We start from the raw sequence: 24,988 nt of genomic DNA, 5'->3' as shown, positions 1-24,988 counted from the left end.
TGCAAATGCCTCTGCAACGCAATGCTGCAAGGCAAATGCAGCATTACATTGGACATGAATGTACTTCTGGTGTACCAAAATGCAATGGCGCTGTCCGTGTGATTGAGGCGTTAGTCAGTCATAGTAGGCCTGATGTATGTGTGGCAGGACAAGCAAATACATTGTTTTTTTTTGAAGGCACAGTGCAGTCAACATTTCAATTTTCCGGTTTTATATATATTTCCACAGTATGAGGTTGGAATAATACTGTGAATTTTTAGAAATTAGGATAATGCCCTATTAGTGTAAAAGCTGTTTGAAAACACTGACTGAAATGTCAGCCTGTTTTGGTGGGATGGAGTTTTGGCCTTCCAAATAGCATGGACCATAACGTTGGATGCCATCCTCGGAAAAAACCCACCTAAGAAGAAAGACATTGATTTTGTCCAATCAGGAAGAGGATGGCAGCCACAGAGAAATACTTGGGTTTGCAAGGTTTTATTGCAGAACATTTGCAGGGGGTGTTGATTGGTAGTGCTCTGTCCCCCCAGACCATAGTAGGATTAGATAGAGTAAATAATGGAATACGGTGGTGTTTTTTATTTTTAAAAATTAGGGCTAATAGTTTGCAGGATAATTTTTCATTTCCCCCAATTGTATAATACTGTGTCACAAATAACTTAATGTAGGTAGGCTGTGAATAGCCTCACACTCCAATACAGTAGGTGGCAGTGCATGCACCTGAAATCGGATGCGATCCGCCAAAACAATCCCAAAGAAGAATAAGAATTACGAAGTGGCACTTCCGCTCTACCATGCAAACACTGTTCTCACTTCCTTTTCAGTTGTCGGTCTCCTGTCGTGCTGATCTGCTATGCGTGGGCTTCAGCGATAATAAGTTAACTTGTTAGCTAACTTGCCCCTTGAGGGATAATTGTTGCATCCAAAATCTCCTACTCGCATAACCAAATTGCACAGAAATATTTAGGACATGCCGAACATCGTGCTTTTCAGCGGGAGCTCCCACCAAGACCTGTCACAAAAAGTGGCTGATCGCCTCGGACTGGAATTGGGGAAAGTGATAACGAAGAAATTCTCCAACCAAGAAACATGGTAGGTTTATTTTTTAAACGCATTTATCGTCTGCCTTTAGATACGTGCATGATTAGCTAACTTATCAGCTGCGTTAGCTGAGCTACCCTAGCAAGCTATCTGGTGTGGGACGTTAACTTACTGCAGCCTGGGTCATGCATGCACATGTGCGCAGGAGTAACTTAGTACGTTAAGTTTGCCAGCTATGCTAACGGAACTGAATAACGTTAGCTTGCTGCGGTTATTACATCAACACCTAAATTGGCTAGTTATGTAATCCCATGGTCACGCGTGCTGGTGTTCATTGTTGAGTCGTAACTTTGCAAGATACACCATGCTAGCTAGTTTGCGGAAAGACTCACGTGACTTAATAGCCAACATAGTTCGGGTAAAAAGAACCAACTACTGCAGCAACAGAGAACGAGGCCACGTTCAGTAGGCAAACGTCTTGAAACGTTGCAGATAAAGTGTAATGAAAAGAACGAAAAGAGAATGAAGACTTATAACTGCAGGTAGCCTAGTGGGTAGGAGGGTTGGGCCAGTAACCAAAAACCCGCCGGTTTGAACCCCCTGCACCGACTAGGTGAAAAATCGGTCGATGTGCCCTAATTGTACCAGTAAGTCGAACTGAGAACATATATTTTTATTTAACATTTTTTCATTTATACATGTTTTTTTATCCAAATTGTTCCGAAAATTATTTGCCTTGCTGCCACCCCAGGTTCAATCTCTGCCTAAATAATGTCATGCACTTAAACCTAATTGCACCTGTAATTCGCTCTTATACAGAGCCTCTGCTAAAATGACTCGAATGTCAAATATATATACATGCATCATTTCCTGATCTGAATTGTTCCTATATTTCTTTTGCCATGCTGCCACTCCTGGTTCCATTTTAGCCTAAATGATGTCATGCATGTAATCTAGGTTAATTTCCAGAAAGTAAACAAGCTGACCTAGTTGTTCAGTAGAGATGGTAACTACAAAATCAACCTGCACTGGTGCATGTAGACTTTACAATACTCGCAATGGGTGAGTGAGTTCACTGCATTGCCCCATGAACCAAGGTGAGCTACGGTCTCCTATTGATTTTTAGCCTAGCTTCATTACTTTTCCCCTATGTGCAATAGTGGGTCTTTGTCAGCTATATTAATACAATTATCTACTTTAGAATTTGTGGATGCTTTTGGATAAAGTTTGGCCTGATAGTGAGTACAAGGACACAGATAAATAAGATATTATGGTGGGATGTCCTCCTTGCAAGGATGAAAAGTGGGAGCAAGGAGATAGTATTAAGTAGATGATCCATGCAGATGATATAGTCTTATACTCAGCTGGCCCCTCCCTGGATTTTGTGTTAAATGCTCAACAACAAAGCTTTCTCTGCCCTTAACCTTGTTCTGAACACCTCCAGAACAAAGATAATGAGACATGCCCCCCTCAGAGAGAGAGAGAGAGAGACACAGCTTAATGTGAGCTCTCACATCTTTCAACATGTTTTGTTATTTATTTACAAAGGGATAGATTTGGAGTTGGATTTTTAGGCAGGTACATATGCAGGATGCTACTCTCCACAGCATGGCCTTTGCTCCAAATCAAAACTCCTAACCTACAACCTAATTTTGACCAAAACTAGCCCGGTAGATTACTGCTTCCAATGTTTTCTATTTCCAAGTTATATGGAGGGTGCTCTAGCAAATAAAGAACAGAGACCTGAGGACACCATCCAACCTGGAACTGCGCTCCCAGGTGTGAAAGGACAGACCAGATACAAATTCAATTAGCTCTAAGGTGTGATGTGAAAGGGCTTTTGGTCCAATAAATGTCAGGAGTCTTTGAAGCGTCCTCTGAAGCACCCTCCTGCTGTTCAGACCATTCACTGGCATTTTCTACAAGAAATCTGCCTCCAGAAAGAAAAGCTTCTTCCAAGTGGGTATGACACCTACTCCCATTGCCTGCTGCACTGCTGCTTGGATTCCACCTGGCGATCTGCTCACCGTCTGCTCTGGTCTGTCTCTCCCTGTCTGGTACAGGTACCTCCACCACACTCACCCCTTTCTCCCGAGCTTTCGCTCGCCTCCAGCACACACACACTGTTTGGGCGAGTGACTCTGAACTGGCTACCCCCTCGTTATATTTTTTTATAAATTCTTGTGCATTTTGCTATTTTCCTCATGACTCATGCGTACTTTGTTGACTACAAACTTTCTTTACCCAACCGTGGGACAGACTGTTTGTTCCCATGCTTGGGACTCTGACTCTATTGGTTACACTGACTTTTGGCCTCCCATCCTATTCTAACCACCTCTCGCCTGCTTTGTATTCATGTTACCTGATAGAATTGCTGTACAATATGATCTTGTTGCCATCCTGATGCACATTCAGATGTCATAAATCAGCACTGCAGAGCTCTCCTTGTCCTCTGCCGTGCCTTGATTGTATTACTGTTGATGATATCTGGAAACCTGCGTGTACACCCTGGCCCATCTAATGTTGCTAGCCCCAGTTCTGAATTGTGCTCTGATATTTGCTTCACTGGTTTCTGCTCTCGTAAAAGCCTGGGTTTTCTGCATGTTAACACAAGAAGCTCATTACCTAAAATGGATCATTTGAAAGTGTGGGTTCACAGATCCAATCCAGATGTGTTGGTCATTACTGAGACGTGGTTAAACTTGACCCCAAAAAAGCATCTGGGTCAGATGGTTTAGACCCTTTATTCTTTAAGGTTGCTGCCCCTATCATCGCCAAGCCGATCTCCAACCTTTTTAACCTGTCTCTCCTTTCTGGGGAGGTTCCCATTGCTTGGAAGGCAGCCACAGTTCGTCCTTTATTTAAAGGGGGAGATCAAATGTATTTATATAGCCCTTCTTACATCAGCTGATGTCACAGTGCTGTACAGAAACCAAGCCTAAAACCCCAAACAGCAAGCAATGCAGGTGTAGAAGCACGGTGGCTAGGAAAAACTCCCTAGAAAGGCCGAAACCTAGAGGAACCGGGCTATGAGGGGTGGCCAGTCCTCTTCTGGCTGTGCCGGGTGAAGATTATAACAGAACATGGCCAAGATGTTCATAAATGACCAGCATGGTCAAATAATAATAATCACGGTTGTTGAGGGTGCAATAAGTCAGCACCTCAGGAGTAAATGTCAGTTGGCTTTTCATAGCCGATCATTAAGAGTATCTCTACTGCTCCTGCTGTCTCTGGAGTTGAAAACAGCAGGTCTTGAACAGGTAGCACGTCCGGTGAACAGGTCAGGGTTCCATAGCCGCAGGCAGAACAGTTGAAATTGGAGCAGCCGCACGGCCAGGTGGACTGGGTACAGCAAGGAGTCATCATGCCAGGTAGTCCTGAGGCATGGTCCTAGGGCTCAGGTCCTCCGAGAGAGAGAAAGATATAGAGAATTAGAGAGAGCATACTTAAATTCACACAGGACACCAGATAAGACAGGAGAAGTACTCCAGATATAAGACTGACCTTAGCCCCCTGACACACAAACTACTGCAGCATAAAAAGATCAAGCTGATCCTGTTAGGCCTATTTCTGTTTTGCCCTGTTTCTCAAAAGTGTTGGAAAAACTTGTCAATAATCAACTGACTTTATTGATGTCTATAGTTTTCTTTCGGGTATGCAATCTGGTTTCCACTCAGGTTATGGATGTTACTGCAACCTTAAAGGTCCTCAATGATGTCACCATTGCCCTTGATTCTAAGCAATGTTGTGCTGCTATTTTTATTGATTTGTTCAAAGCTTTTGATACGGTAGACCATTCCGTTCTCATGGGCCGGCTATGCAGTATTGGTGTCTCTGAGGGGTCTTTGGCCTGGTTTGCTAACTACCCCTCTGAGTGCCATGTATAATGTCAGAAAGTCTGCTGTTTCAGCCACTGCCTGTCACCAAGGGAGTACCCAAAGGCTCAATCCTAGGCCCCACGCTGTCATCCATTTACAGCAACAACATAGCTCGGTTGGAAGCTCTCTCATCCAATTATATGCAGATGATAGTCTTCTACTCAGCTGGCCCCTCCCCGGATGTTGTGTTAAATGTTCAACAAGCTTTCTCTACCCTTAACCTTGTTCTGAACACCTCCAAAACAAAGGTCATGTGGTTTGGCATGGAGAATGCCCCTCTTCCCACAGGTGCTATTACTACCTCTGAGGGTTTAGAGTTTGAGGTAGTCACCTCATGCCAAATCTTTTCAGTCTCCTGTGGGGGGATAGGTTTTGTCGTACACGCTTCATGACTGTCAAGGTGTGCTTGGACCATGTTAGTTTGTTGGTGATGTGGACACCAAGGAACTTGAAGCTCTCAACCTGCTCCACTGCAGCCCTGTCGATGAGAATGGGGGCGTGCTCAGTCCTCTTATTCCTGTAGTCTACAATCATCTCCTTTGTCTTGAACACGTTGAGGGAGAGGTTGTTTTCCTGGCACCATAAGGCCAGGTCTCTGATCTCTTCCCTATAGGCTCTCGTTGTTGTCACTGATCAGGCCTACCACTGTTGTGTCATCAACAAATTTCAATGAAGGTGTTGTAGTCGTGCCTGGCTGTGCAGTCATGAGTGAACAGGGAGTACAGGAGGGGGCTGAGCATGCACCCCTGAGGGGCCCCTGTGTTGAGGATCAGCGTGGCGAATGTGTTGTTACCTACCCATACAACCTGGGGGCGGCCCGCCAGGAAGTTCAGGATCAATTTGCAGAGGGAGATGTTTAGTCCCAGTGTCCTTGGCTTATTAATGGGCTGTGAGGGAACTGTGGTGTTGAATGCTGAGCTGTGGTCAATGAATAGCATTCTCACATAGGTGTTCCTTTTTGTCCAGGTGAGAAAGGGCAGTGTGGAGTGCAATGGACACTGCATTATCTGTGGATCTGTTGGAGCGGTATGCAAACTGGAGTGGGTCTAGGGTTTCTGGGATAATGGTGTTGATGTGAGCCATGACCAGCCTTTCAAAGCACTTCATGGCTACAGACGAGAGTGCTACGGGTCTGTAGTCATTTAGGCAGGTTACCTTGGTGTTCTTGGGCACAGGCACTATGGTGTTCTGCTTAAAACATGTTGGTATTACAGACTCGGACAGGTAGAGGTTGAAAATGTCAGTGAAGACACTTGCTAGTTGTACCGCGAGCATGCGCTGACCAAGTCCTGGTAATCCGTCTGGCCCTGCAGCCTTGTGAATGTTGACCTGTCTAAAGGTCTAACTCACATCGGCTGTGGAGAGTGTGATCAGTCTTCCGGGAACAGCTGGCGCTCTCATGTTTGTGTTATTTGAAGCGAGCATAGAAGTAGTTTAGCTTGTCCGGTAGGCTCGTGTCACTGGGCAGCTCTTGCCTGTGCTTCCCTTTGTAGTCTGTAATGGTCGATCTATATCTTGTGTTGATGCTTTGCCTGTTTGGTTCGTTGGAGGGCATAGTGGGATTTCTTATAAGCTTCCAGGTTAGAGTTCTGCTCCTTGAAAGCGGCAGCTCTAGGCTTCTGGTTGGGGTATGTACGTACGGTCACTGTGGGGACGACGTCATCGAAGCACTTATTGATGAAGCCAATGACAGATGTGGTGTACTCCTCAATGCCATTGGAGGAATCCCGGAACATGTTCCAGTCTGTGATAGTAAAACAGTGCTGTACCTAAATATCGGTTTCATCTGACAACTTTTTTTTTATTGATCTAGTCACTGGTGCTTCCTGCTTTAATTTTTGCTTGTAAGCAGGAATCAGGAGGATAGAATTATGGTCAGATTTGCCAAATGGAGGGTGAGGCAGAGCTTTGTATACATCTGTGTGTGGAGTATAGGTGGTCCAGAGTTCTTTTCCCGCTGGTTGCACATTTAACATGCTGATAGAAATTTGGTACAACTGATTTAAGTTTCCCTGCATCAAAGCTGCATGCTAAGGTTAAATCTACACATGGTTTCCTTTATCGTAATCGCTCCTCTTTCCCCCAGCTGCCAAACTAACCCAGATTCAGATTTATAGATAGACAGTTAAGGGTTCTCTCAAGCGGCTAGATGCTCTTTACCATACGGCCATCAGATTTGCCACCAATTCTCCTTATAGGACACATCACTGCACTCTATACTCTTCTGTAAACTGGTCATCTCTGTATACTTGTCGCATGACCCACAGGTTGATGCTTATATATAACACCCTCTTAGGCCTCACTCCTCCCTATCTGAGATATCTACTGCAGCCCTCATCCTCCACATACAACACCCGTTCTGCCAGTCATATTCTGTTAACCTGTTAGGGGGGCAGCCCGACACCGGTACACTTATGACAACATCCAGCTCAAAGTGCAGGGCGCGAAATTCAAAATCTATTTTTTTTTTTATATTTAACTTTCACACATTAACAATTCCAAGACACCAGATGAAAGGTGGACATCTTGTGAATCAAGCCAACATGTCCAATTTTTTAAATGTTTTACAGGGAAGACAAAATATGTAAATCTATTAGCTAACCACGTTAGCAAAAGACACAACTTTTCTAACTCCATCAGTTTCTTACTCCATCAGGTGCTATCACAAATTCGACCAAATAAAGATATAAATAGCCACTAACCAAGAAACAAATTCATCAGATGACAGTCTGATAACATATTTATTGTATAGCATATGTTTTGTTGGAAAAATTTGCATATTTCATGTATAAACCATAGTTTACATTTCAGCTACACTCCGAAATTGCACCGAAAGCAGCCATAATATTTACAGACACCAACGTCAAATAGCTAATTACTCATCATAAAACATTTCTGAAAAATACACAGTCTGCAGCAATTGAAAGACAGGCATCTTGTGATTCCAAACAATATTTCAGATTTTTTTTTTAAATGTTTTACAGCGAAAACAAAATGTATCGCTATATTAGCGTAGCTACAATAGACAGAAAGAATTGGGCGCCCACGGCCAGTTCACATGCACGACAGATATATGAAATAACATCATAAAATGGGTCTTACTTTTGCTGATCTTTCATCAGAATGTTGAAGAAGGTGTCCTCTGTCCAGATGTGTCGTTGTTTGGATTCAGAATGGCAAATTTCCCTCTTCAATTAGCATTGGCACTAGCCGAGTGGCACAAATTTCTCCAACGTAAACACAGTCAGAGGACAGAACACGGCAAAACTCCCGAATAAAGTTTCAATAATCTGATTAAACTATATTGAAAAACATACATTACGATGATATGGTCACATGTATCAAAAAAAATGACTGTCCAATGACTTTTCATTGGGATACTCGATTTCTAAGGGACTTGTTTGCAGTTCCTACCGCTTCCACTGGATGTCACCAGTCTTTGGAAATTGGTTGAGGTTATTCCTTTGTGCAATGAAGTACGGCCATCTTGAATCAGTGTAATGTTATGTTTACTGTTTGAGTTGCGTAAGACGAGAAAAGTAGCGTTAGTTTGTCCTCCTGTATTGAGAACAGATAGACCCGTCTTCAATTTGATCGATTTATTAACGTTTAAAAATAACTAAAGTTGTATTACAAAAGTAGTTTGAAATGTTTTGGCAAAGTTTACACGTAACTTTTGAGATATTTTGTAGTGACGTTGTGCAAATTGGAAGCAGTTTTTTTTCTGGATCAAGCGCGCCAAATAAATGGACATTTTGGATATATATGGACGGAATTAATTGAACAAAAGGACCATTTGTGATGTTTATGGGACATATTGGAGTGCCAACAAAAGAAGCTCGTCAAAGGTAAGGCATGATTTATATTATATTTCTGCATTTTGTGTTGCGCCTGCAGGGTTGAAATATGCTACACTCTTTGTTTCCTGTGGTGCTATCATCAGATAATAGCATCTTATGCTTTCGCCGAAAAGCCTTTTTGAAATCTGACATGTTAACTGGATTCACAACGAGTGTAGCTTTAATTTGGTATCTTACATGTGTGATTTTAATGAAAGTTTGATTTTTATATAATTTTATTTGAATTTGGCACTGCATTTTCCATGGCTTTTGGCCAAGTGGGATGCAATCGTTAACTGACTTGCCTAGTTAAATAAAAAGTATGAAACACACCTAGAGTCTCACTGCTGATAGGTACTTATCACAGTTGGAGGCTGTTCCTTCTCTTGCAAGAACAAAAGCGGAACCTCTAGTGACGAACCTACTGATTCTACTTGTAGAATCGCAATGCTCGTCAGTGGCCCTCAATTTGTCTTTGAGCCAATCAGAGAGCACAAACCCCAGTGTGGGGGAGCCAACAAAAAAGAAAAAATGTGGGCATTTTCTCATGTACATCCATGGATGAGCCAGTCACACTTAATATGCAATGTAGGCTATGGGATGGTAGCTTGCTAAGTGCACAGACAGAATGCGCTCAACAGTAAATACTTCTCTAAGCTAGCTAACTACTGTAGCTAATAACGTTATAGACAATAGATTAGCGAGTTTCCATGGAACAGCTGCTTGTTAGCTGCCGAGTTAGTGCAGTGTCCCACAGATAGATAACTACGTAGCAAGATGACGAAGAAACAATTGAATGCGCTCTCAGAAATCCCATACTGCCAGTGCCAGCCTATAGCCAAATGTTTTGCTAGCTCGCTAACTTTAGCATATTGTCCTAGCATGCAACTAGGCCACGGGGATGGCACATTCAGACTGCACAAGCAAAGGAGCCTAATTGTAGCTTAAGACTTATCTACCGGACCACACAGTTAATACTTGATACTTTTCTTAGGCCAACTTAAGACATTTTTTAAAAAGTTTGCAGTATGGCAGCATTTAGTTGTAGTAAGGGATTGATGCCAAAAAAGAAAGTGGGATGTTAAGTCTGCAAACAGCGGTTTTATTTAACTAGGCAAGTCAGTTAACCTTTCTAGGACACACGTTCCGCTAGCGGAACCCCTCGACAACATTCCGCTGAGAAGGCAGCGCGGGAAATTCAAAGATTTTTTAACAATATGTAACTTTCACACACTAACACGTCCAATACAGCAAATGAAAGATAAACATCTTGTTAATCTACCAATCGTGTCCGATTTAAAACAAAAAACAAAAAAAACAATTGCTTTACAGCGAAAACACAACATATGATTATGTTAGATCACCGCCAAGTCCAAAAAAACAGCCATTTTCCTAGCCAAAGATAGGAGTCACAAAAAGCAGAAATAGAGAGAAAATGAATCACTACTTGTTGATCTTCATCAGATGACACTCATAGGACATCATGTTACACAATACATGTATGCTTTGTTCGATAATGTGCATATTTATATCCAAAAATCTCAGTTTACATTGGCGCCATGTTCAGAAATGCCTTCAAAATATCCGGAGAAATTGCAGAGAGCCACATCAAATAACAAAAATACTCATCATAAACTTTGAAAGATAAATGTTTTACATAGAATTAAAGATACACTTGTTCTTAATGCAACCGCTGTCAGATTTCAAAAAGCAAACCATGCGATAATCTGAGACGGCGCTCGGATAGAAACAACATTTCTCCGCCATGTTGGAGTCAACAAATACGAATAGGACTAATAAGTCATAGGACTTCATGTTACACAATACATGTTTTGTTCGGTAAAGTTCATATTTATATCCAAAAATCTAAGTTTACATTGGCGCGTTATGTTCAGTAGTTCCAAAACATCCGGTGATTTTGCAGCGAGCCACATCAATTTACAGAAATAGTCATCATAAATGTTGATGAAAATACAAGTGTTATACATGGAATTTTAGATCCACTTGTCCTTAATGCAACCGCTGTGTCAGATTTCAAAAAGCAAACCATGCAATAATCTGAGTACGGCGCTCAGACGACAAATCAACCCAAAGACATATCCGCCATGTTGGAGTCAACAGAAGTCAGAAATAGCATTATAAATATTCACTTACCTTTGATATTCATCAGGATGCACTCCCAGGAATCCCAGTTCCACAATAAATGTTTGTTTTGTTCGATAATGTCCATTTATGTCAATTCCTCCGTGCTGTTCGCACATTCAGTACACAATCTAAACTCACGACGCGTGCAAGTCCAGCGGAAAGTACGGACAAAGTCCAAAAAGTTATTATACAGTCCGTAGAAACATGTCAAACGAAGTATAGAATCAATCTTTAGGATGTTTTTAACATAAATCTTAAATAATGTTCCAACCGGAGAATTCCTTTGTCTTCAGAAATGCAATGGAACTCAAGCTAACTCTCACATGAAAGCGCATGGTCAGCTCGTGGCACTCTGGAAGAGACCTTAATCAATCCCCTCTCATTCGCCCCCATTTCACAGTTGAAGCACATCTAGTGGAAGCCTTAGGAAGTGCAACATGACCCCATTTCCACTATCTTGGATAAGCGAGAGTTGTAAACCTGCAAACCTCAGATTTCCCACTTCCTGGTTGGATTTTTCTCTCAGGTTTTTGCCTGCCACATGAGTTCTGTTATACTCGGACATCATTCAAACAGTTTTAGAAACTTCACTGTTTTCTATCCAAATCTACTAATTATATGCATATCCTAGGATCTGGGCCCGAGTAGCAGGCAGTTTACTCTGGGCACGCTTTTCATCCGGATGTGAAAATTATGCTCTCTACCAAGATAGGTTAATAAATGTCCATGGCGAGAAGATTCTGATCAGCCTTCTCCGTCATGGTATACGAGCTATAGGCCTAGCGTGGAGTGATAAGCGCAGGATGAGGATGATCTTCTCTACCTCAGTGTGGAGATGAGTGAGAAGTTCCGTGGTGGTAAGAGTTATCCTTTTCCTTAAGATGACACTAAATAATGCTGCCACTTCTCTTTGTCAGCGTGGAGATTGGGGAGAGCGTGCGCGGCGAGGACGTCTACATTGTGCAGAGCGGCTGCGGCGAGATCAACGACAACCTGATGGAGCTGCTGATCATGATCAACGCGTGTAAGATCGCCTCGTCGTCCCGCGTCACCGCCGTCATCCCCTGCTTCCCCTACGCCCGGCAGGACAAAAAAGACAAGGTAAGCCTGCCTGCCGGGGTGCTTTATGTGGTCATCTGGAATGCATTTCAATTAACAGGTGTGCCTTGTTAAAAGTTTATTGGTGGAATTTCTTCTTCATGCATTGTTGTGACACGGTAGGGGTGGTATACAGGCGATAGCCCTATTTGGTAAAAGGCCGAGTCCATATTATGGCAATAACATCTCAAATACACAGAGAGAAACGACAGTCCATCATTACTTTAAGACATGAAGGTCAGTTCATCTGGAAAATGTCAAGAACCTTAAGTTTCTTCAAGTGCAGTCGCAAAAACCATCAAGCGCTATAATGAAACTGGCTTTCATGAGGACTGCCACAGGAAAGGAAGACCTGAAGTTATCTTTGCTGCAGAGGATAAGTTCATTTGAGTTACCAGCCTTAAAAATTGCAGGCCAAATAAAAGCTTCAGAGTTCAAGTAACACAGATCTCAACATCAACTGTTCAGAGGAGACTGTGTGAATCAGGCCTTCATGGTCAAATTGCTGTAAAGAAACCACTACTAAAGGACACCAATAAGAAGAGACTTGTTTGGGCCAAGAAACACAAGCAATGGATATTAGACCAGTGGAAATCTATCCTTTGGTCTGATGAGTCCAAATTAGAGATTTTTGGTTCCTGCCACTGTCTTTGTGAGACGCAGAGTAGGTGAACAGATGATCTCTGCATGTGTTCCCACCGTGAAGCACGGAGGAGGTGTGATGGTGTGTGAAGGCTTTGCTGGTGACACTTGATTTATTTAGAATTCAAGGCACACTTAACCAGACTGGCTATCACAGCATTCGGCAGTGATACGCCATCCCATCTGGTTTGCGCTTAGTGGGGCTATCATTTGTTTTTCAACAGGACAATGACCCAACACATCTCCAGGCTGTGTAAGGGCTATTTGATCAAGGAGAGTACAGGAGCGCTATGTTACGTTTCTGTGTTGTAGTTTGTATTTGAGTGTGTGTGTTTCAGGAGAGTGCTTCCTGAAATTCTCCCCAAGCAGCTGATTGGTTGGCCCCAATTGATAATTGGAGAGCTGACCCCGCCCCCTCGCCAAGATACAGCTGTCTAATTAATTACCATTGCCACCTGAAGCTATAAAAGCCAGTGTTCTGTTCAGAAGAGAGAGATAGGCAGGCTTAGATCATTGCTGAGAGAGAAGGTAGATGGCTGAGGGGTATAGCATGTTGATTGTAGGGATCAGTTGGTATGTTCTGTGTGAGATTGTTGCTCAGAGAGCTTATTTGATGTCCTTTGTTTCTTAGTTTGTTTGAGATATTGTTTCATTTGTTCCCAGGGGGGAAGGGGAAGGCACCTAGGGAGTGCTTAGGCAAGAGGCCCGCGGACATACATATACCCGTAGTATATTCACTGTCTAGGCACACTAGGTAAGACCTGGGCGGACCACCACCTTTATTTTGGTTAGGGAACCAGGTGTTGCTAAGATAGGTAAGTTAGATAGGAGAGGGGGAGCTTTGATATTTACTTTCTTTGCGTTGGTTCCGTCCAGCCCCTTTTCCCCATATTACCGTGTAAAGGAAATAAATCGAAATAAGTGGTCAATTCTGCTTTTTGTCGTCCTTTCTCGCACCTACAGTCCCATACCTATTTCACTTGACAGGGAGTTGAGTTGCAGCAGGGTGTTGCGTTCCCTCTTCTCAGAGGCGTGCGTAACACGCTACATTAGATGAGCTGACCTCCACAATCACCCGACCTCAACCCAATTGAGATGGTTTAGGATGAGTTTGACCACAGAGTGAAGGAAAAGCAGCCAACAAGTGCTCAGCATATGTGGCAACTCCTTCAAGACTGTTGGAAAAGCATTCCAGGTCAAGCTGGTTGAGAGAATGCCTAGTGTGCAAAGCTGTCAAGGCAAGAGTGGTTACTTTGAAGTTTCTCTGAATTTGTGTTACACTTTATTGATTACTATATGATTCAATGTGTTATTTCATAGTTTTGATGTCTTCACTATTATTCTAAAATGTAGAAAATGGTATAAAAAAATAAAGGAAACCCCTTGCATGAGTAGTTGTGTCCAAACTTTAGACTGGTACTGTGTATATAAACACACACACATATCCTCCTATTGAATGTTTTCCCCAGACAGAGTTGATTGGCATGTCATCCAATAACTTCTGTGTTATTACATAAACATACGAAAAATACAGCATCAACCAAATATAGCTATAGGTTTGAATTAGAGCATGGTTCATCACCTGACAACAATTTGGCCCAATTCTCGTTCAGTTATGTAAATGTTACTTAACTGAAAGGTGACGTCAGGCTTTCCAAGAGGGGAGAAAAGGTTCAGACCACCGCTTATCTGGTAAATGATTCACACACTGTTCCAGTTAAAGTAACAAACAAGTTTCCTCGTGTAGCAACCCGCAGGTGTTCTGAGGCCTAACCTATATTCCACCTTTTCTCCCTCTTTATCTACCCAAAGACAGTAACTGGTGCTTGATACACTATCATGAGACCCAAAGCACGAGATCTCTGTTTTGGAGCATATTTAACCTTTATTTAACTAGGCAAGTCCGTTGAGAACAAATTCTTATTTACAATGACCGCCTACTCCGGACGATGCCGGGCCAATTGTGCGCCGCCCTATCATGGCCGGATATGATACAGCCTGGATTTGAACCAGGTACTATAATGGCGCCTATTGCGCTGCGATGCAGTTCCGTAGACCCCTGCGTCACTCGGGAGCCATATTATGTTTTGTAACAAGAAGGTGTAACATGCCAGACCTCAAAGGCCCCTCTAACGTAGTGGCATACTGTAGCCCAGTGTTTCCCTACTTTTGTCCTCCAGTGTACCCCCAACAGCACACCATTTGTTGTAGCACCGGGCTGACTTACCTGATTTAAGGTCATGTCTAGCAGTGATCTTGCTATGTCAAATTGACGTCATAACTTGCATATTCGAGGTCATGTTGGAGAATCTTTGCAATTTGGCTAACCCTAACCCTTTGCCTAACCTTCATTTAATGTTCCTAACCTGCTTTGAAAAGGTCACTTCTGATATTAGAAGCCTAGTCAAAACCCAGATTCAACTCATTCGGGCTTGATAATTAGTCGACAAGTTGCATCAGGTGTACTTGTCTGAGCCTACAACAAAAATGTGTGCTGTGGGGGTTACTGGAGGTCTGGAGTTGGGAAATCCAGCTGTAGCCTATACAAACACTCGGAACTACAGGTTCTAGAACAGGACATTACAGATTTCCAACAGTCTACTTATGTTTCTAAATCAAAGTTTAGTACAAGAAGGATTTAGACGGGGTATGTTTACTTATACCAAATGGTGGCTGTTTAATTCCACATGTTGGCCTATCACTTGTCTTTTCCCCGAGGCATGTTAAATCAACACATGGCACTGTGGAATGTGTCCTAGTACAAAATAGATGTTGAAACAAGAGTCCTGCCAGAGTTGAACTTGTTGTGTGTGTAAATAAAGTAACCTGTGGGTTGAAGTGAGTTGTGATTTGTCCCCTGAAACCAGAATCTCTACGGTCACCTTGTGCTGCTATTTTGCTACAGAGGGCTGTGTGCATTAACCACAGAAGACCGAGATGTCTGTGTTGGAACACGCGACAACCTGTAGCCAATCACCATCTGTTGTCCGTCGCCTAACCTGAATTGTGTTCCTTGTGGAGGAGCAGACGTTTTAGACTTCACTAGTTATTTAAATCCATGTAATACAGTAAAATGCCAACAATTGTTGTCACACTGAATAATGGAATTGTGTGCTTCATTTGAAAGAGCCTGTAACTCCCTCTGTGTCCCAGAGTCGTGCTCCGATCTCAGCCAAGCTGGTGGCCAACATGCTGTCTGTAGCCGGCGCCGACCACATCATCACTATGGACCTCCACGCCTCGCAGATCCAGGTAGGCAGCGTCCAACACATCACCGTCACAGCAATGCAATTGCAGGGTGCAGTTTCCCCTGCCGATAAATGAAGTGAAATTTAATTGAAACGACTTGTAGTAGTGCCTAAATTTGTTTCAATCCTAGTTAATGCAGTGAAGTCTTAAGTTGTCGCTATGTTTTTGCTCAATATTAGGCTAATCGAAGAGGCAGTATATTATCATGGAAAATGTTTTACTTTTTCTGATCTCTCCTTAGGGATTCTTCGACATCGCCGTGGACAACCTGTATGCAGAGCCCGCGGTCCTCCAGTGGATCCGGGAGAACATTCCAGAGTGGAAGAACAGCTGCATTGTGTCCCCTGACGCTGGAGGAGCCAAACGGTAATAACCAATTCCATGTGGCAGGGTCACATGAACCAGATACGGCTGGTCCTGAGGTCTTCAACAATGTGGAAAAGCTATGGGGAAAGTCAAATGTTTGGACCCGTTCATCTCTCCCTATGCGTTGAACCCTTTTCATTGGGTGTTTCTTTGTACTTGTCCATCTTCCAGATGACTTATGATCGACTTCTGGAGGTCATGTGAATGCGGTGCTTTTTCAGCTGAGCGCTGACATGCATATCTCATTTCGTATCTCTTTGTATTAATTTCCTGTATCCAGAGTGACCTCCATCGCTGACCGCCTGAATGTGGAGTTTGCCCTCATCCACAAAGAGAGGAAGAAGGCCAACGAGGTGGACCGCATGGTCCTGGTCGGAGACGTGAAGGACCGCGTGGCCATCCTGGTCGACGACATGGCCGACACCTGCGGTACCATCTGCAAAGCTGCTGAGAAGTGAGTCACAGCAACCACACACACGTACACTCACACAGCTCCTAATACCCCCAAAGTTATTCTACCATGGCCATTGCTCTAGGTTATTTGTGTTTGCTTGTGGTGTCAATAAAAGTCAGTATTTAAAGATGGTTGCTTAGTAGGCTCATCTGTTGAGCATCTGTTGATCTCAAATCACAGTATGGTTAATTGACCTGAACCATTGTATCAAACCTAATTAGAGAGATTGTGTAGAGAGAAGTGATGTTGGGATTCAAAATCAACTCTGGGTTTTTTTCTGCATCAAATGGGGGCTTGGCCATGGCCAACGGTACAGTTGCTGACCTAAACATGTAGGGCCCTCCTGTTTGCTGCAGTGACAAAATGTAGCTGTTTTAAAGCAAGTTTTCTGCTATTTTTATTTTACTGTTTGGACATGGGTAGCCCAAGGGGGGAATAAAATGAAAAAGCCTGGAAGTCATTGTCTTTTGTTCCAGTCTCAACCATAGCTCCCGTTTCACTGTCTCTGAAAATCCTCAACCTTTCACTCTTCTATTTGTTGCTTGTGCATATTTAATTTTTCTACTTTGCTCCTATGCATTATTTCAAACAGTTCACATATTACTGTCACTTTTTTAAATTTTATTACACAATTCATATCTCTCTTTCTAGATTGATTGATGCCGGTGCGATCAAGGTCTACGCTATCCTCACGCACGGCATATTTTCTGGTCCGGCCATCGCGCGCATCAACGACGCTCCCTTCGAGGCCGTGGTGGTCACCAACACCATCCCTCAGGAGGAGAAGATGAAGTCTTGCCCAAAGATACAGGTACCCCCAGTCCAGAAAGGCACTTCCTGTTTTCGCACATGTCCTTCTACCTTTTAGCCAATGAGGAATCCATTTGTTGATACATGCAGCATTTTGCCTCTCCCATGTCTTGAAGCATCTGTAGCTTGCTGCTGTTGTTAAAGCTAACCATTCCAACCAGGATTGATTGGCTGCCCTATGGGTTACCTGACCTGAGGCACTGTTTGATGGCGGTCTGCCATAGAGATGTATATGATGTTGTATTTCTGTGGTCTCCACCAGATCATAGATATTGCCATGATCCTGGCTGAGGCGATCAGGAGAACCCACAATGGCGAGTCGGTGTCCTACCTCTTCAGCCACGTGCCCTTATAAAGGATGGTCACAAGGAAGAGGTCACAATGGCCAATTTAGGCCGTTTCTCTCCTCATGGTCCAATCAGCTCGCCCCTTCAGTGGCCACGCCCTCCCGGAAGTCCTTAAACCCTGACGGTTTGGGCCAATTACACGTGACTGATTCCTAAAGGCCACGCCCACTTTCCCTGCTCCGTTCTGTATGGAGACCCAATAAAGAGAATCACCTCTTTGAGACCAGCAAGTTTCTATTTATGCATATTGCCATGTTAAGATTTCCTTATTGTGTTTGTTTTCAATATCATGCTTTGTCAGCCTTGCCAGTCAGGGGATCTGGCCGTCATTTTAACCAAAGGTCCATTGCCTAACAATGTTCCTGTTTGTTGTACCTCATTTTCTGTCTGTTTCACTATAAATGAAATCATTCCTTTGTGTGATGTCACTTCTTGAGTTCTGACTGTTCTAACCAGCTCCGTGGGGAATCTGCAACGCTGCTGGTTTTAGAGGCACATTTGTTTCCTCAATACACGCCGATTACGAAATACCAGGGTCCTATTCACTAGACTCAAAACGGTAGCAAACTGGGAGGAACTATCTCTACTATGTTTTGCTCTAGTGTGTGGTAATCAATGCCACCCAGGGTTAGTCATCAACAGCTGATTTTTAATTCCTTTAACCAGCAACATTTGGTTAGTGTTGGAGTTCAGTTTTTTTTTCTCAAAGATCGAGTAGAGGCTGTATTTGTTCAACCAGCAGATACCTAAGTAATGTCTATAAGCATCTAGAATTGTCTCCCTAAAGTTCCAAAATTGTATCATGGAATTCAACTTGCGATATGAGAGAGAACTGTCGTAAGCATTTCCACATTTTCTGACATTCTAGTTAAAGCACTCTACTTTCTTTAGTGCCACGTAACAAGGCCAAGTCTGATTTGCCATTTTAGTTTCCTTCATTTGGTATGCACCTGGTGGTGCACTCTAGTGACGGACTGGTGTCATTGCAGGGCTTCATGCTCATCTTCGTATTTCTGATCACATTTGCTCCATTACAATCTTGAAATTGCTGATTTTACTAAAACTCGAACACCACTTCTAAACTTTTGAAAAACTGGGATGCAAGAGATATTTAATCAGATTTCAGCAATCGGATTAAATTAATAGAAGGGGTATGTATCCACATTCAAGTCAATGATACAATCGCTCTATTTATATACATTTAATTTGATCCGATAACTTAGAGGGAATGTCCCCAGTTGCTCCATCAGGTATATCCATCTTTTCAAAGGGTGATTGGTCGAACAACCCTCACTCAAAAGGTCACGAATTTCAAAGTTCTACTTACCTCATGTTTTATTCCCGAGTTGTGTGATCCCATTGGAAGATGGGAGTAATTAGGTGGCCATATAAGGAACATGTGTTGCTACTTACAGCACCAGGGGAGATGGCAACAGTAGCTCAGTAGACATGAGGACTGATGTCATTTTTGATTTCTTGGTGATGGATAGTGGCTGACGAAAAGATCCATAGCTGGCATCCACGTGCTTACTAGGTATTTCATCTGAACCAGGCCAAACTGTCACGTAACCATAACATACTTCACAAAGAGGATCATCGAGAAAATAAGACAAGTGCTATAAGATATTTATTATTAAGACATTTGAGTTGTAACTATAGATTCTCTTTGCCAGTGGTAATAATCATATGCGTCTATTTATAGAGACCATATGAATACTTGCCCACGCCGACTTAATAGAAGGGACATGTTCATTGCTCTTTTAGAAATGAAAGAGTGCAAGAAAAAGTAACATGATAATGGTGTTAAATACAATATATGGTACATACCTCCTTTTTCCGACAGGTGGCGTCTTGTGCATACTTATCTCAGTGGTGCCTGAAACTCGGTGAATAAAGTCATTTAAAAACACGTGAAATTTTGGACACATGTATCACGTCTCCATAATTTGTTCAAATTCCCGCCTTTGAAAAATGAGGTTCAAATGTAATCTAATTTTAATATACCGTTTATTTCATTTCCAAATCGCTCTTGGATGGGAGCTGTATCGTGACGTCAGACTCTCTCATTTGCATAATGCTCAGTATATCTCCTATGCTTGCGCAAAGGCGCGACACATTGCTGCAACGCAAAGCCTGGAGAAGTACCACTAGTCAATCAGTCCAACTTTGGTAAGCACTGATATTCATATTAACTTTATGGTATTGGTCATATAAAAGTAGGGTACCTGATATCTGCTGAAATGCTGCCAGAATAGTGTAGCTAACCTGAATTTATCCTTGCGAGAACATTCTAACCTGTACTGTGCCAAGGACAAAAGATGTGACTATAAAGATGTTTGGATGGATACAACCTCTTTATTTTTTTTAATTTAAGAAACAACTAACTAGTAAATGGAAACGAATGGATATGTCTTCTATTTCAGTTTCGCTGTGTAACACTAGCCATACCAATCCATATCCTTTGTTCAGATTATTTGTGGTGGTGATGGGCTACGGTCATTTGACTAAATCATGCGTAATAACATTTGAAATGTGCCTTTAGATAGAACGTTGTGACACGTATAGTCACGAATGGGCCTGTTTGAGGGAATTGGGGTACAATTTGGAAGCCTATCTTCGAAGATAAAGCGGATCTGGGCGGTGGTTCTCCAGATTGCGCTGCCCAAGGGAGAGGCGAGTCTTAGACCATACACGTAGAATTAAAGTCTGATCAGCATTGAAGACAACTATTTTTAAAATACATTTACTATACTGTAACTTTATACTTTAGTCGTTGATGTGAACGCATGGTTGGTTATGTTTGGCCAACCGCTTTTTCCTCTTTTCGGCGTTCTCAGCATGGGAACGCGTATTGTTATGTAAATGTGCATTTTGGGGAATATTAGGCGCCATTCATTGTGGGGTGCGGTTTTGTGCCCCTGTGTGTGACATGGTCCCTGAATTGGGTAACGGGATGTGAGGCAAATTGCATCAGGCTCTGCTTGAGGCGAACAAAAGAATGCAGGCGCACCACTTACACGTTTTGGTCACGTCGCTAGTTGCGCACTTGAGGAAAAGCTATTGTGGCTGCAGTGCTGTCTGCGCATTTGTTTAATTAAAATAATGATTCTCGTTTTGACAGACACTTCGCAATCATGTCTGACAAGCCAAATCTCGAGGAGGTCGCCAGCTTCGACAAGACCAAGCTGAAAAAGACCGAGACGCAGGAGAAGAATCCGCTGCCGACTAAAGAAAGTAAGGATACAGACATTTATGCAATAGTGTGACATTATATGACACGTGAATACTATATTTTTTAATTATATATATATATATATATATATATATATATATATATTTGAATAGACTTAACCCACTGGGCGCACACTGGTTGAATCAACGTTGATTCCACGTCATTTCAATGAAATTCCTTGAACCAATGTGGAATAGAAGTTGAATTGACATCAGTGCCCAGTGGGATGCATCATAAGAAGGCCACTGTACTGTAGGCCTACTGGTACTCCTATAGAATATAATCCTACATTTTCAACGTTAACATTTTGGGTCTAGACTATGCTATAGTAGACATGATAGGCCTAGGCTAAGTGAAAGACCATTTATGCCTCAATGGTGTTGAGATTCTCATCACTGTTATTTTGTCTCTCTTTCTCTCTGTCTCTCTCTCTGTCCCCAGCCATTGAACAGGAGAAGCAGGCGTCATCGTGAAGACCATCCCTCCGTCATGCACTGTACACCCCCTCCTCCTGCATTGCCTTCTTTTCACTCACTTCTTTTTAGCCGTATAACTTGTCAAGAAAAACCACACCAACAACACAAACCTGCACTGCGATGGATGACCATCCATGTCCAGGCACTGACCCCGCCCCTCCTACCACCTCCACCAATAGAGGAGCAGGCCCTCGCCAGGCCAGGAATGAGGAAGTACTACCAACCAACCAGGGGCGGTACGGTGGACGGGCCCAAAGGTGTGGGGTGTGGTGTCCAAACATCAATACGGGGTAGAGAGGGCTACAGGATGGGGGCGTGGTCTTGGATCTAGGAAGTTACATCCCTCGTTCAACATCCAATTTCCTCTGTGGCCTCTTGTCAACTTGGTAACACGCCCCAACCGTGTCCGGCTTTTTTTATTTCAGTTTCGGGGAAAATGCACAACCTTTTCTTGTTTTTACGCTGGTAATATGATTAACATACCCATCGGTTAATAGAAGTTTTCTGTCAGATATTTTTTTATCGAACCAAGGATGAAAAAACGGAATCCATCTAGTCTTCGGAGATACTCGTGTGGATTTTATTTACATTGATGTTTTTAAAACGTTATTGTACGATGACCTTTTTTATCGATGTGATTTGGGATAGCTTTTTGTGTTGCACCCTGTCTCTGAATTGTTTAATATTGTAAGGAAAAAAATATCATTACTGGAAATTAATTCCACGTGTTCTGCAGTCGATCAAATGATTTTGAGTTTTCTAAAATCCCAACTCATGTTAATCTGCCACATACCTTTACCAAGAATGAAAACAGTGAAATGGTGTAATAAAAACATGTGTTTCTATGAAGTGAATTGCGACATGCTTTCTTTATCCGTGCATTTTTTAACATTGAGTGATGCATACTTGGTGGACCACCCACGTTCTGTATTTGTCAACTAAGCCCAATTCTCTGGTCTGCCGATGGTAACCCACATTTCGTACTCTACATGACCCATGGGCCATGACCCTTGAACCTGCAAGGCGATGCGGCTGTATGCACTGGGAAAATCCACTCAAAAATGACAATATCTTTGGGTATTTTACTCATTAGTCCACTGTCGATACAGTCCCACATTGTTTTGCATGTCAGCAGTCAAGTTTTCAAAACGCAACATCCTATATCTTGAAAACTTGACTGCTGACATGCAAAACATTTTGGGACTGTATCAACAGTGGACTAGTTCATATTTCTTTTAAAGAGAGATTCTGAGTAGATGTTCCCTTTTTAAAGGCATATCCAGGACATTTCAATTAACCATGCACTACTCTATTTCCAGAAAGATCCATGGACATGTTGATGATTAAGGCCTTTTATCCCATGTTTATTGGGGAATACGATGTCTCAGACTCAGCATTGATTATCACACACATTCAGTATCAGCTCAGGCATTGTAGGCACTTAGTTGAGTGAAAAAGGAGTGGTTGTGTTCATATCTACTGTTATTCATGAAATACACATTGATTCATAGAGTATTTGTTTGTAAGCCATGTGAACAAATGTACGGATGTACACATTTCAATGGCACAGTGTAGATATAAACTCTTGACAGAAGACTTTATCTCAAATGTTCAAAGAAATGAAGTAAGCGCATAAACATGAGTAAGATTCACATCTCAATTACAATTACATTTTGTATGAGTTAGCAGTTCTTTGTCCTCAGTGTGGTCAAGAGGGTGTTGCCTCTAAGTTGGGGATTTATTCAGCCCAACTCCCTTCAGCTTGAATTAGTGTTCACTTGCAAAGCCTAATGCTATTATCATGACATCAGACACTCCACTTCCTGGAAATGGACAGACAGATGACAAACATACTCACCTCCATCCATACACAAGCCAGGACTGTTTCACTTCACGTCCTTATCAATATAAAAAAGACAAGTTGCGGATTGGGCCTTTAATGATGACACTGCTCATACTGTATGTTGCGACAGCAATTGATTACGATGACTGAAAATAATGAAGTCTTGAGATGAATACTGCAGTCTACTCTGTTGACATTTCTGTCCATCGGCAATGTGCTTGTGAAAAGACAAAAGAACACTGACTACTGTATAAGGATTTCAGTCCAGTTCTCATTCCAGCCAGCAGTGTCCACAAAAGATGTACAAGACCTAACAGTAGGTTAATCACACGTCAGTGTAAGTGGATTGATGTTAAATCAGTTACTCTTAATAGGGCATTAATCTGCTGCCCGGGCTGGACAAGGCTGAGGACTCCTGAGAGAGTAGGCCAGGGCCACAGCCTCATTCTCACGCTGCTCACATGCATGGGCACCGTGACCTCCCTAGGTTAACCCAATAACTAACTAACTCACTCACTCTCTGTCTCTCTCTCGCTCTGTATCTCTCTCTCTCTCTTGTTCGTAGTCAGCAACTGACCAACCCTATTGAGGGACGTTATTTATCAAGATGAATGTACTGTACAATAATCTCTAAATAATATTAGCAATCCAATAGTGTGGTGACTCATATTTTATGTCTTAGGCATAACACATATGCACATACTATGTGCATTTGGGCATGCATAATGAGGTGGGGGCGGGAAGAGAACAGGGCTGTACATCGGGTCAGATGTGTCACCGGGGTGTCTGAGGACCGAGGATGGGGCCGGGATGACCTACCCCGTAACCCATGGTAACAGCTGCATGGAACTGCTGCTGAGTCACTTCCTGGTTTATTACTCTGATGCTTGTCGTGGATGATTGCAGTGTCCTACCAAGCACTTTCCCTGGGTTTGCAGTCTAAATAGAAAAACCTTTATGGTTATTTTTACCCATTTTAAACCCACAATCTGGACTTTGCGTTTCATTCCAATGGCAGTCAATGGGTAGGGTAGTCCTATATCACTCATTGAAATGATCATTGAACAGCAGGAAATATCCCATATTGTTCATTTAAGGAGTTGTGTGAGAAATAAATACACAGACAAACATTTAGGGTGCCCATCTAGAACGAGCTCATTCCATCTCTTAAATTTATCCCTCTTCACTGTGAATTTTGAAATCTGTGACCGCCTCCATGGGTCCAGTTCCACAGTCATCTATTGTTTGAAACTGGGCACAGATAGAGCGATGGCCATATTCATTGATGGATTGATAGATTGATTAATGGTCCCTGTACAATCATTCCTTCCCTGGCTGCAGACATACCCTGCAGAGGCCAACGGGAGGCCGGTTAGCTCTTCACAGGCGGTTGCACAGGGTCAGTGCTCTTTAACGTCTGGAGCGCTGGGAACTAAATAGATAAATGAAGATGGGTGTGAGAGTGGGTGTCGATGCTCGGAAGCACAAGCGAACAGCACCAGCTGCTCTCAAGAGCAGTGTTGTTGTGCCTTAGGTAGGCATAGCTACTTATTGCAGACTGTAGGTGG

General features: G+C 42.7%; 2 protein-coding genes across 3 annotated transcripts; both read left to right on the top strand.

The window, feature by feature from the left end:
- Window positions 1-791: 791 nt before the first annotated feature.
- LOC129840692 (ribose-phosphate pyrophosphokinase 2) lies at window positions 792-18,287 on the top strand. 2 transcript variants are annotated; one of them, XM_055908770.1, is made up of 7 exons: window positions 792-1,092; window positions 11,821-12,004; window positions 15,797-15,895; window positions 16,134-16,258; window positions 16,539-16,712; window positions 17,364-17,523; window positions 17,785-18,287. In XM_055908770.1, exons 1-7 carry the CDS (start codon window positions 971-973, stop codon window positions 17,875-17,877), a joined length of 957 nt encoding a protein of 318 aa, XP_055764745.1. In that variant the 5' UTR covers window positions 792-970; the 3' UTR covers window positions 17,878-18,287. The 2 variants fall into 2 exon arrangements, with proteins under 2 accessions (XP_055764745.1, XP_055764747.1); XM_055908772.1 differs by lacking the exon at window positions 792-1,092 and adding an exon at window positions 1,583-1,688.
- Window positions 18,288-19,927: 1,640 nt separating this feature from the next.
- LOC129840697 (thymosin beta-11) lies at window positions 19,928-22,426 on the top strand. Its single transcript, XM_055908778.1, has 3 exons — window positions 19,928-20,038; window positions 20,991-21,103; window positions 21,543-22,426. The coding sequence occupies exons 2-3, from the start codon at window positions 21,004-21,006 to the stop codon at window positions 21,572-21,574; spliced, it is 132 nt and encodes a 43-aa protein (XP_055764753.1). The 5' UTR covers window positions 19,928-20,038; window positions 20,991-21,003; the 3' UTR covers window positions 21,575-22,426.
- Window positions 22,427-24,988: the final 2,562 nt, after the last annotated feature.

The sequence above is a fragment of the Salvelinus fontinalis genome, chromosome 41 (genome assembly GCF_029448725.1).
Source record: "Salvelinus fontinalis isolate EN_2023a chromosome 41, ASM2944872v1, whole genome shotgun sequence".
NCBI lineage: Eukaryota > Metazoa > Chordata > Actinopteri > Salmoniformes > Salmonidae > Salvelinus > Salvelinus fontinalis.
This window is presented reverse-complemented; position numbering and strand designations above follow the sequence as displayed.

Bases quoted from the DNA above. Each gene is read 5' to 3' on its own strand.
- LOC129840692 (XM_055908770.1), top strand. From the start codon at position 971: ATGCCGAACATCGTGCTTTTCAGCGGGAGCTCCCACCAAGACCTGTCA. The intron at 16,259-16,538 runs GTAATAACCAAT...TCCTGTATCCAG, and splicing joins GACGCTGGAGGAGCCAAACG to AGTGACCTCCATCGCTGACC. The intron at 16,713-17,363 runs GTGAGTCACAGC...CTCTCTTTCTAG, and splicing joins ATCTGCAAAGCTGCTGAGAA to ATTGATTGATGCCGGTGCGA.
- LOC129840697 (XM_055908778.1), top strand. From the start codon at position 21,004: ATGTCTGACAAGCCAAATCTCGAGGAGGTCGCCAGCTTCGACAAGACC. The intron at 21,104-21,542 runs GTAAGGATACAG...CTCTGTCCCCAG, and splicing joins TCCGCTGCCGACTAAAGAAA to CCATTGAACAGGAGAAGCAG.